The 12,367-nt window shown below is 52.8% G+C and overlaps 1 protein-coding gene across 1 annotated transcript; it reads left to right on the plus strand.

The window, feature by feature from the left end:
- The first annotated feature begins 4 nt into the window (after positions 1–4).
- SKIC2 (SKI2 subunit of superkiller complex) lies at positions 5–12,335 on the plus strand. The gene is made up of 28 exons (XM_055330639.1): positions 5–75; positions 154–257; positions 1,081–1,190; positions 1,280–1,397; positions 1,485–1,599; positions 1,713–1,787; positions 2,097–2,150; positions 2,249–2,439; positions 2,616–2,744; positions 2,964–3,109; positions 3,788–3,934; positions 4,066–4,150; positions 4,342–4,448; positions 4,777–4,923; positions 5,001–5,097; positions 5,283–5,495; positions 5,578–5,688; positions 8,437–8,667; positions 9,382–9,519; positions 9,679–9,816; positions 9,942–10,046; positions 10,377–10,524; positions 10,620–10,746; positions 10,884–11,094; positions 11,255–11,365; positions 11,450–11,668; positions 11,863–12,003; positions 12,085–12,335. The coding sequence occupies exons 1-28, from the start codon at positions 57–59 to the stop codon at positions 12,283–12,285; spliced, it is 3,738 nt and encodes a 1,245-aa protein (XP_055186614.1). The 5' UTR covers positions 5–56; the 3' UTR covers positions 12,286–12,335.
- The last annotated feature ends 32 nt before the right edge of the window (positions 12,336–12,367 follow it).

Here is a 12,367-nt window from a genome sequence, read left to right on the forward strand (position 1 = left end):
CACTCCTCGGCTCCGCGCTGCACTTCCGGCCTGCCTGCTGCCGTGCCCCCGAGTCGATGGAGACCGAGCAACTCGGTGAGAGGGAGAGGGTGAAACGAAGGAGTAGTCGGAGGGGTGACCCTTGACCTCTGACCTCTGGCCTTCCTCCCGTAGTGCTCCCTCCTCCAGATCCCCTGGATCTACCCCTTCGGCCCGTGGAGCTGGGATGCACAGGGCGCTGGGAGCTTCTGAATGTGCCTGGGGCTCCAGAGAGCACCGTGAGTGACTTTAGACCCGGACACTGAGCTTCAGATTTCCTCCACCCTCCTTAGTGTTGCACCCTAGCACAAGCTCTTCCTTCTCTCTGGAGCCCTGTCATCTGGGCCTGCCTTCTGCTGGACAGACCCCAGCCCGGTGGGCTGCCTGGGTCAGAGGTCTTGTGAAGACCGAGAAGGGAATGCTCCACATACCTTGGCTCTGAGAGCTGCTCTTTCATTTTTTTTTTTAAAGATTTAATTTATTTATTTATGATAGTCACAGAGAGAGAGAGGCAGAGACACAGGCAGAGGGAGAAGCAGGCTCCATGCACCGGGAGCCGGACGTGGGATTCGATCCCCGGTCTCCAGGATCGTGCCCCGGGCCAAAGGCAGGCGCTAAACCGCTGCACCACCCAGGGATCCCTGAGAGCTGCTCTTTCAGATGCGGTTTTCCCCTTTGGAGTCACCTGTCTCCAAGCACAGGGCATTGATGGCTAGCCTTCAATGAGGCCCTGACTCCTCCCTTTTCCTAAAACTGGTGTTTCTCAAATTTAAGTGTGCCTTGTAATTAGTGTATGTGTGTGGGATTTTTAAAAATACAAACTTCTAAACCCAATCACAGAGATGGCGAAAGTATTGTATCGTAACTTATTAGTGATCATTGCTTCAGGTAAACCAGTAGCGGGTACTTTGCCCTGTAAAACGGGACAGTTTGGAAAATACTGCTTCTGCCTGACTCTCCTAGTCGGTCGGGAAAGTCTACCATTTCTCATTTAACACAAATCCTATCATTTTCTTTTTTGCTTTTTCCATACCTAATGCCTCTCATCTTGTCCTTCACCAGCTTCCCCATGGCCTCCCGCCCTGTGCGCCAGATCTGCAGCAGGAAGCAGAGCAGTTGTTTTTGTCATCTCCAGCCTGGTTGCCTCTACATGGTGTGGAGCACTCCGTCCGGTGAGGGGTCTAGACTGGTGAGAGAGGCCCCTGAAGGAAACTGAGACAGGAGAGAAAGCAGACCTGAAAATTGTTTTCCTTTTCTGCAGAAAATGGCAGAGGAAGGTGGATCCTTGGTCTCTCCTGGCCACACTGGGGGCCCCAGTGCCCTCTGACCTTCAGGCCCAAAGACACCCAAACACAGGCCAGATACTGGGCTACAAAGAGGTCAGAGGTCAGGGGCCACAGGAAGCAGGGTCGGGAAAGGGTCAAAGGCAAGCTCAGCCTCACTGGGATTGTGGTCCTTTGCCTCAGGTCCTGCTGGAGAATACAAACCTATCAGCTACAACCTCCTTGTCTCTTCGCCGGCCCCCAGGGCCTATCTCCCAGTCCCTTTGGGGGAATCCAACACAGTACCCTTTCTGGCCAGGTGACTCGTGGGAATGGGATGGTAGGAGAAGGTGCCCTCAGTCTCCTGGAAAGGGTTCCCCCTATCCCGTATCACCCCACCCCACGAATCCTATTTGTCTATCTTCTCCCCAGGTGGAATGGATGAGCCCACCATAACAGATCTGAGTACTCGGGAGGAGGCTGAGGAGGAGATAGACTTTGAGCAAGGTGAGGTGGCGCCAGGATGGACCCTTGGGAGCAGGGCTGTGAGTCTGGAACCCGAGGAAGAGGGAGCCCAGGCCCATCGTTGGGCTGCTGCTTAGCCCTTCTGTGTCTTTGAGAAAATTAGGAAAAGGCATCCTTGTCATTACAGTTTTTACTGTCACCTGCTAGAAAGTTGTGCAGACTGCTTGCAACTGTAAGTAGCCCCATTTGCAACATCTGTGCTGTGAAGGGCATCTTGTAGGTTTGGGTAACATATGACTTGTGTGACACTGTGTCATAGTGCTGATTCTGTGTCTCTGTTCTTTCCTTTAGATCTTCTTACGGTTCCACCTGGCTTCAAGAAAGGTGTGGACTTTGCACCAAAGGGTGAGTTTTAGTTTTGGGATGGGGTGCAGAAGTGGTGTTCTTCTTCTGTAGAACAAAGGTAGACATCACCAGGTATCCCTTTTTACCTTGTTCCTCAGATCACCCAACTCCAGCTCCTGGCTTGCTCAGCCTCAGTCATTTGCTGGAACCTCTGGATTTGGGTGGGGGTGATGAGGATGAGACTGAGGCAGTGGGACAGCCAGGAATTCCCAGAGGGGACACTGTTTCAGCCACCCCCTGCAGTGCTTCCCTGGCCCGAGCAAGCAGCTTGGAGGACCTAGTGTTGAAGGTTGGTGGTTCTGGGCAGTTGAAGCAGGAAAGAAGGGGCCTTACTGAGGTGCTAGGGTGGGATGGGGTGGCTGGCTTGGTTGGGTCTAAGAGGAAGACTGGAGTATCTTTTGGGAGGGGTAGTAATGAATAGCTCTCTGACTGTATTTCTGTCATCCCTGCCCCTGGCTTTTGCAGGAAACATCCACAGCTATATCTCCTCCAGAGCCCCCCAAACCTGTGCCTCAGGAGCAGTGGGCGATTCCTGTGGATGTCACCTCCCCTGTTGGTGATTTCTACCGCCTCATTCCCCAGCCAGCCTTCCAGGTAGGGTGGCCCAGTCCTCACATGTTCCCCTGTCTCCTCTCTGCTGTTCTCTTCATCTCCTTTCCCCACCCAGGCCAGATGCCTCCTAGGTCAATCTTGGACCTCAGCTTGGCCTGGCCTTGCTCTGGTATCCCACAGGCACCTTGCATGCCCCAAGAGCTGGAGGCAGGAGTGCTCTTTTTCCCTTGTCCGTCCACTATCTATTTCTCTCTCCCACAGTGGTCGTTTGAGCCGGATGTGTTCCAGAAACAAGCCATTCTGCACTTGGAGCGGCACAACTCCGTCTTTGTCGCAGCTCACACATCTGCGGGGAAGACAGTTGTGGCCGAATATGCCATTGCCCTTGCGCAGAAACACATGACGCGGTACAGGTCCCCTCTGCCTTCACCAGCTGGTCCTGGGTCCTCCTGCACCCTTTCTGAGTGTCATCTCTTCCCCACCTCTTACCAGTCCTTCAGATGAGAGGTCTGGGGAGAAACTGAGATAGGGCCAGAAGTGAAGTGGGCAGGTGTGGCAGGGATAGTGGTTAGAAGAAGACCTGCATTAGCTTTGGAGGGGATCGGGCTAGAATTTCTTTTCTTTTTTTAATTTAAACTGAGTTTTCTTTCTTTCTTTCTTTCTTTCTTTCTTTCTTTCTTTCTTTCTTTCTTTCTCAATCTGAGTTTTTTCTTTTTTTTTTCTTGTTTTCTTTTTTTAAAGATTTTATTTATTTATTCTTGAGAGACACACACAGAGAGAGGCAGATATATAGGCAGAGGGAGAAGCAGGCTCCCCACAAGGAGCCTGATGCGAGACTCCATCCTGGATCCTGGGGTCACGCCCTGAGCCAAAGGCAGAGACGCTCAACCACTGAGCCACCCAGGCGCCCCTTGGGTTAGAGTTTCTGTGGGATTGTGTCATGAAGGAGAATGTGAGGGCAGTTTGGGAGGGAGGGGGGCCACCTGAGCTCTGGCATGCCTCTGAGAGGGCTCAGGGTGGAAGAGGCGATGCTGCCCAGGAGGCTCTGGGGGAACTGACCAGCTGACTTCATGCCCTCTTCCCAGGACCATCTACACATCACCCATCAAGGCCCTGAGCAACCAGAAGTTCCGAGACTTTCGAAACACATTTGGGGATGTGGGATTGCTCACTGGGGATGTACAGCTGCACCCAGAGGCCTCCTGTCTCATTATGACAACAGAGATCCTTCGGTGAGAGATAGGCACTCAACACGGGTGGATTTTTGGTCAGGAAGGTGAGGCTGCTCTGGACAGCATGTTGACTGAGAACAGGGTGGAGTCAGGAGCCACTGGGGAGTCAGCTTCTGGCCTCTTCTCCCCAGTTCCATGCTGTACAGTGGCTCAGATGTCATCCGGGACCTGGAGTGGGTCATCTTTGATGAGGTTCACTACATCAATGATGCTGAGGTGAGAGGCACGGGAGCCCCAGACTCCAGTAGTCCTCTCCTGTGGGCCTGGATCACATATCCCTAGTCCACACACCCTTGGGGACCTTACTGCCTTCTTTGCCCCCAAATGGAACCCTGTACGCTTCCCTAGGGGCAGAAGAGCAGCCCCCTCTGAGCTGCTGGTGACTGGTCTTCTCTCTCTGTGCCCAGCGTGGGGTTGTGTGGGAGGAGGTGCTCATCATGCTCCCCGACCATGTATCCATCATCCTACTGAGTGCTACTGTCCCCAACGCCCTCGAGTTCGCTGACTGGATCGGGTGAGATGCGTGCCCTGGGACACATGGGTGAATGGGGCTGTGGCACTCCTTGGTTGGGAGTGGGGGTGAAGACTACCACAGCAAGGAGAGTGGTCAGGTCTGTGGAATAGAGAGGAGGAAGTGGTGGCGCTGGAGTATATGTCTGACTCAGCGGCTGCCCGACCCCACTTGGGTCCAGGTCATTTTGTGTGTTGGGAGAAGAGATGATGGAACAGTCTTCCAGTCTGGCTCCCAGAAAAGTCTGGGTGAAGCCAGACGGGGAAGGCGGCGGGGATGTGGGGTCCTTCCTACACTGTTGCCCCTGACCTGCTGCCTTCTCCCCACACAGGCGGCTGAAACGTCGCCAGATCTATGTGATCAGCACTGTTGCCCGCCCCGTTCCCTTGGAGCATTATCTTTTCACGGGGAACAGCCCCAAGACCCAGGGGGAGCTCTTTCTGTTGCTGGACTCTCGAGGGGCCTTCCACACAAAGGGGTAAGCTGGAGATGGGGCAGAGTCAGGGCTGGGTCCACTGGGTGTGGCTGTGATCACTGACCCCCGCTATGCTTCAGGTACTATGCAGCTGTGGAGGCCAAGAAGGAGCGGATGAGCAAACATGCCCAGACCTTTGGGGCCAAACAGCCCACACATCAGGGGGGACCTGCGCAGGTGAGAACTGGCAGGCTTTGTACCTGCTACCATGTGTTTCAACTCTATCCATTCTTCCCTCGTTCCCCAGGGGTTTGGACTTGAGCTTTGAGCACTGTCCGACTTGACACTGCTTTACCTCCCCTCACTTTGGCCCTGACTGGTTCAGGAACTCACCACTTCCCCCTTTGTGCCCCCTTCCCCAGGACCGAGGAGTGTACCTATCCCTTCTGGCCTCCCTTCGCACCCGCGCACAGCTGCCCGTAGTGGTGTTCACCTTCTCCCGGGGTCGCTGTGATGAGCAAGCGTCGAGCCTCACCTCTCTTGATCTCACCACGAGCTCAGAGAAGAGTGAGATTCACCTCTTCCTGCAACGCTGCCTTGCTCGCCTCCGGGGCTCTGACCGCCAGCTGCCTCAGGTGTGGATGGGGGTCTTGGGGACTGATGGGGAGAGAATTCTCCACCACCTTATTCCTGACCCTGGGTCTTGGCTCCTTGCAGGTCCTACACATGTCCGAGCTTTTGCACCGTGGCCTGGGTGTGCACCACAGCGGCATCCTGCCTATTCTTAAAGAGATCGTGGAGATGCTCTTCAGTCGAGGCCTGGTCAAGGTATCCACACTAGTAGAAGAGGAACTCTTTGGAGCACTCGTTGCTCTCTTTGGGGCTGCCCAGAGGGTGGAGGGGCAGGTCTTTAGACAAGACAGCACAGTGGCTAAGAACTCAGGCTTTGGTCCAGATTGCCTGCATGTGAATCCTGGCTGCACTACTTACTCACCATGTGACCTCAGGCAAACTCCTTAACTTTCCTGAACTTCAGCTTTCCCATCTTAAAATGGGGATGTGCCAAATCAGCACAGGCAGTATTCAGAAGAGAAACCCCTCAAATTCGCAAGTGTCTGAAAAGTTATTAGTCATCAGAAAAATGAGAATTTAAAATATTCAAAGAGAAATGACTTTACAGCTACTAGACTGATAAAATTTAGGAAACCAGCCAATGCCAAGTGTTGCCAAAGACATCAGAGACTATAGGATTATAGGAACCCTCATAAAGGTGTGTAGCCAGTCTGGAGTGGACCCTGGCATTTTGAGGTAAAAATAGGTCCAATATACCTTTGACCCTAAATTCCATTTCTGGATATATAGTGGAAACAAGTTTCCTGGTCTATGAGTGAAAATGTCCACTCTTCCTTTGTTGGCTCTAATTTTTTGGTAGGGTGCTGGTGACACCAAGGTGCTCTCACTGGGAAAGTGAGGAGGTAATTGCCCAGGATATGCCCCACAGTACTCTGCAGCAGTGGGAAGCAATGAATTAGGTGTGACCATAGGAATGCGCATGGGTGTTGAAAAGAAGCCACTGGTGGAAAAGAACACGAGATGTGTCATTGCTTTTATTTTATTTATTATTATTATTTGAGTATCGTTGACACACAATGTTTTTCACTGGTTTTGGGTATAGAACATTTGGTTTCTGTATGTATAACAGACATAACGTTTATTTGGTATGCTGTGCTCACTACGAGTGTAACACTACCTGTTATCATAACATCGCTATTATCGTGTCATTGACGGTATTCCTTTTTTTTTTTTTTTTTTTGGATTTTTATTTATTCATGAGAGACAGAGTTGGGGGCGGGGTGGGGGGCAGAGACACAGGCAGAGGGAGAAGCAGGCTCCCTGCAGGGAGTCTGACTTGGGACTTGATCCCCGGTCTCCAGGATCAGGCCCTGGGCTGAAGGCTGCGCTAAACTGCGGAGCCACCCGGGCTTCCCAACAGTATTCCTTTTATGCCTGTGACTTATTCCATTCCTGGAAGCCTGGATCTCCCCGTCCCCTTCCCCCAGTGCACCCATCCCCTAACCCCTTTATTCTCTGGCAACCAGCACTTTATTCTCTGTATTTATAGGTCTGAGTCTGCTCTTTGTGTGTTTCTTTATTCGTTTTGTTCTTTAGATTCCACATATGAGTGAATCATATGGTGTTTGTTTTTCTTGGTCTGACTTATTTCACTTAGCATACATTCATTTAGCATACAAACCATCCCTGTTATTACAGATGGCAAGACCTCATCTGTTTTTATGGTTATGTAATATTCCAATGCACATACCACATCTTCTTTATTCATGTGTTGATAGACACTTGGGTTGCATCCATATCTTAGCTATTATAAACATTGCTGCAATAAACATAGGGGGCATACTTTTTTTTTTTTTTGGAGTCAGTGGGGAGGGGGGGCAGAGGGGGAAAGAGAGTCTTTTTGTTTTTTTAAGATTTTATTTATTTATTGGACAGAGAGTGGGAAAGCACAGCGGGTGGAGGGGCAAAGGGAGAGGAAGAAGCAGACTTCCTGCTGAGCAGGGAACCTGATGCAGGGCTTCATCCCAGGACCCTGGGATCATGATCCGAGCCAAAGGCAGACCCTTAGCTAACTGAGCCACCCAGACAGTCCCGAGAAAGAGACTCTTAAGCAGGCTCCATGCCCAGTGCAGAGCCTGATGTGGGGCTGACACAGGGCTCAATCTCATAACTCTGAGATTGTGACCTGAGCCAAAACTGAGTTGGACACTTAACCAGCCGAGCCACTCAAGCGCCCTATCATGTCTTTTTGTTTTTTGTTTTTTTAAAGATTTTATTTATTTATTCATGAGAGATAACAGAGAGAGAGAGAAAGGCAGAGACATAGGCAGAGGGAGAAGCAGGCTCTATGCAGGGAGCCTGATATGGGACTCGATCCAGGGACTCCAGGATCACGCTCTGGGCCGAAAGCAGGCACTAAACCACTGAGCCACCCAGGGATCCCCTATCATGTCTTTTTGAATCAGGGCGTAACTAGCTGCCTTGGACGTGGATTGTAAATTCATGCACTCAGAAAATAATCTGTGAAAATATATTGACACAAAAAGATACTCTAAATATATTGGGATGATTAATGGTGGAGGCATAGGAGTGAGATATGGGGGTTACACAAAAGAAGTAGATGAATAGATAAAATAAGGAAAATGACAGCACTTGCACTCTAGATTTGCCATGAGAGTTATTTATTTATTTTTTTAAATTTTTTAATTTATTTATGATAGTCACACACAGAGAGAGAGAGAGAGAGAGAGGCAGAGACATAGGCAGAGGGAGAAGCAGTCTCCATGCACCGGGAGCCCGACGTGGGACTCGATCCCGGGTCTCCAGGATCGCGCCCTGGGCCAAAGGCAGGCGCCAAACCGCTGCGCCACCCAGGGATCCCTGCCATGAGAGTTAAATGAGATCCTGCAAGTTAACCGTCTGGGACCACACCTGGTGGTCCCATGCCCAGGGCTGGGCATCTGTGTGCAGCCCCTTTGCTGAACCTCTCTTCCCCCATCCCAGGTCTTGTTTGCCACAGAGACCTTTGCCATGGGTGTAAATATGCCTGCCCGAACGGTGGTGTTTGACTCCATGCGGAAGCACGATGGTTCTACCTTCCGTGATCTGCTCCCTGGAGAGTATGTGCAGATGGCAGGCCGTGCAGGCCGGAGGGGCCTGGATCCCACAGGCACTGTCATCCTGCTCTGCAAGGGCCGTGTGCCTGAGATGGCAGACCTGCACCGCATGATGATGGTGAGCCGGCCAAGGTGGTGGCATGAGGCTGAGCTGGGATATCACCAGCTCTGGGGACCTGTTGGATTCTCTCTTCCAGCCCTCTTCCCCCTCCTTGCTTTCCACAGTTGATCCCTGAACAGTGTAGTGTTAGGGGCGCCTACCTCCTGCACAGTCATATATCCACATATAACTTTTGACCCATGAAAAACTTAATAGCCTATACTGTTGGCCAGAAGCCTTACAAATAACACATGATTAATACCTACTTGTGTGTTATATATGTATTCTCTGTTTTATTCTTGCAATAAAGCTGGGGATTAGAAGATGTTATAAAGGAAATTATGAGAGAAAATACAGGACTGTATGGCATTTATTGAAACAAAATCCATGTGTAAGTAGACCCACAAAGTTCAAACACATGGTGTTCAAGGGTCAGCCATTTTTTTCTTTTGCCTGGGAGAAACCAAGGTCAGAGTGAGCAAATCTGAGGTTTAGACTGAATCTTACCTCCTTTAGTCTTTTGTCACCGTGAAGACAGAGCTAGGTAGAGCCTTTGAGGGCCTATCAAGTTTTGTTCCTTTATTTTGCAGAGGTGGTGAGGAAGCAATTTGTCTAGGGTTTCATGGTTGCAGGGCAGGGACTGGATCTGCTGGGACTAGAGCTGGTCCCCAGAGGGCTGGCTGGGGGGCCACCCCCCCCTCCAGTCTCACTGACTTCTCTGACTTGACCCAGGGGAAGCCATCACAGTTGCAGTCCCAGTTCCGACTCACGTACACCATGATCCTGAACCTGCTGCGGGTGGACGCCCTCAGGGTGGAAGACATGATGAAGAGAAGCTTTTCCGAGTTTCCATCCCGCAAGGACAGCAAGGTGAGGAGGTTGGGATGACCAGTATACTGGGCAGGCTGTTGGGACAAGGGAAGCCAGGCTGGGAAGGGGCAGACACCTAGAGACTGGGGGTGCAGGCAGGGAGGGTGGCACACTAGGCCTGGGGACTGTCCTTTCACACTTCCCCCCACTTCCACCCAGGCCCACGAACAGGCTCTAGCTGAACTGACCAAGAGACTAGGGGCCTTGGAGGAACCTGACACAACTGGCCAACTGGTTGACCTGTCTGAGTATTATGGCTGGGGGGAGGAACTGACAGAGACCCGGAGCTTGATCCAGGTGAGTGGGTGTTGGAGGCATGATGGAGGGAGGAGAGAATGAGACACTCTGGGTGCTCCTGAACCTAGGCCCGGCCTAGTCCCTGTGATGTCCGTATGATGCCTCCTCCGCTCTCTACTCTTTAGCGACGCATCATGGAGTCTGTGAATGGGCTCAAGTCTCTCTCAGCGGGAAGGGTGGTGGTTGTGAAGAATCAGGAGTATCACAACACACTGGGTGTGATCCTGCAGGTGAGGGCAGTGGAAACTTGGACCCCAGAGGGAAGGAGGGAGAGACGAGGGAGTGGGGGGGAGACCCTATCTCCATCTTCCCCAGTTGGCTGTGGTGGTTATAGTCACAATGGTACACTCACATCCCCTGTTGCTCTCCTTTCCTGTTGCTACCACTTTGTGCCTACCTCCTTGTCCTTTCCTGAAGACTGTTTTGATGGGCTTGGTTACCAGTCCATCCTGGTGGGCTTTGCAGTTGCTCTGTGTCCCTGCCTGAGGGTGGGGACCTGCTCTCCATCTTTGATGTCTACTCCTCACATTGCTCTGGCCTGGCCTCCCCACCTGCCTTAGGTCTCCTCGAATTCTGCCAGCAGGGTATTTACAACCCTGGTCTTGTGTGATAAACCTGTGTCTGAGGACCCACAGGAGAGGGCGCCAGCCACCCCTGATGTGCCATACCCGGATGACCTTGTGGGATTCAAGCTGTTCCTGCCTGAAGGTGAGCATGGGGCAGATGTCCAAGTTCCTGACAGCAGTGTGGACAGGATGCCTGGGTCCAGGGTATTGTTTGACTCTGCTCTCCCCTTTGCACAGGGCCCTGTGACCACACAGTGGCCAAGCTCCAGCCCGGAGATGTAGCCACTATCACCACCAAGGTGCTCCGAGTGAATGGGGAGAAGATCTTGGAGGACTTCAGCAAGAGGCAGCAACCAAAATTCAAGTCAGAGATTCTGGAGTGATCCTTTTTTCTTGGGAGGGACTATGTAACGGGGTATGGGGAGGTGTGGTTGGGGTGTCAGGGTCTTCTGTGGAAGAAAAGACTCTGCCCTAGGTCTCAAGACTTTGCTCCTTCCTCAGGAAGGATCCTCCCATTGCAGCCGTGACCACTGCTGTCCAGGAACTGCTGCGTCTGGCTCAGGCCTACCCAGCAGGACCCCCGACCCTTGACCCTGTCAATGACCTGCAGCTCAAGGATGTGTCTGTGGTAGAGGGGGGGCTCCGGGCCCGGAAGTTGGAGGAGCTGATCTGGGGGGCTCAGTGTGTGCACAGCCCCCGTTTCTCTGCCCAGGTAGGTCCTGAATGCCAGCTCCCAAGTTGAGAAGTGGGGGGTGTGGTTCCCTTCTGGTCCCCTTTAGACCGGCCAGCCCCATCTCTGCCCTTGTCCTCGGTGCCACCTCACCTTGCGGCATGAGGAAGGCTAACGTGCTTCTGCTGGTGGCTGTCTGCAGTACGTGAAGCTGCGAGAGCGAATGCAGATACAGAAGGAGATGGAGCGCCTGCGCTTCCTGCTGTCAGATCAATCACTGCTGCTGCTCCCAGAGTATCACCAGCGAGTAGAGGTAGGAGGGGTACTGGGGGTCGGAGGGGGGTTGGCTAGCGAGGGAGAAGATAGCAGGCTCCCAGCACCCACCGTCTTTCTTCAGGTGCTCCGAACCCTGGGTTACGTAGATGAGGCGGGCACCGTGAAGCTGGCAGGGCGGGTGGCCTGCGCCATGAGCAGCCACGAGCTGCTCCTCACTGAGCTCATGTTTGACAATGCTCTGAGTGCCCTGCGGCCAGAGGAGATTGCAGCCCTACTCTCCGGCCTGGTCTGCCAGAGCCCTGGGGACCCTGGGGAGCAGCTCCCAAGTACCCTCAAACAGGTATGGGACACCCACCCCACTTCCTCTCCTTTGGCTATGGCATTCCTGAGCCCCACCCCCACAAGTTCTCCAAGTGACTCCCCTTTAGCCCTGTTAAGTGCCCCTAAGAGCTGGAATGCCTTCTTCCTTATCTGGGCTATCCTGCTCCTGGAGAAGGAAGGCAGGGCCTGAGCCTCTTATTCTGACATCTGCAGGGAGTGGAACGTGTCCGGGCTGTGGCCAAGCGGATTGGTGAGGTCCAGGTGGCCTGTGGCCTGAACCAGACAGTGGAGGAATTTGTCGGGGAGCTGAATTTTGGGCTGGTTGAGGTTGTGTACGAGTGGGCCCGTGGCATGGTGAGTGACTGGGGTTTTGTGGGTGGCTGGTTGGGGAGAGGCTGCCCAGGTCTATCTACCACATTCCTGCTTTCCCCACAGCCCTTTTCCGAGTTGGCGGGGCTGTCAGGGACCCCTGAGGGCCTGGTGGTCCGCTGTATCCAGCGCCTGGCTGAGATGTGTCGCTCGCTGAGGGGGGCAGCCCGCCTGGTAGGTGAGCCTGTGCTAGGTGCCAAGATGGAGACGGCAGCTACCCTGCTACGGAGGGACATCGTCTTTGCTGCCAGCCTGTACACTCAGTGAATGCTGTCTGTGTAAAAATGTAGTAATAAAATAGCAAACCCCTGCCTGTCCTTAAGGTGTTGGGCAGGGATGACTCAGGCAA

This window comes from Nyctereutes procyonoides, unplaced genomic scaffold, assembly GCF_905146905.1.
Source record: "Nyctereutes procyonoides isolate TBG_1078 unplaced genomic scaffold, NYPRO_anot_genome, whole genome shotgun sequence".
Classification (NCBI taxonomy): Eukaryota; Metazoa; Chordata; class Mammalia; order Carnivora; family Canidae; genus Nyctereutes; species Nyctereutes procyonoides.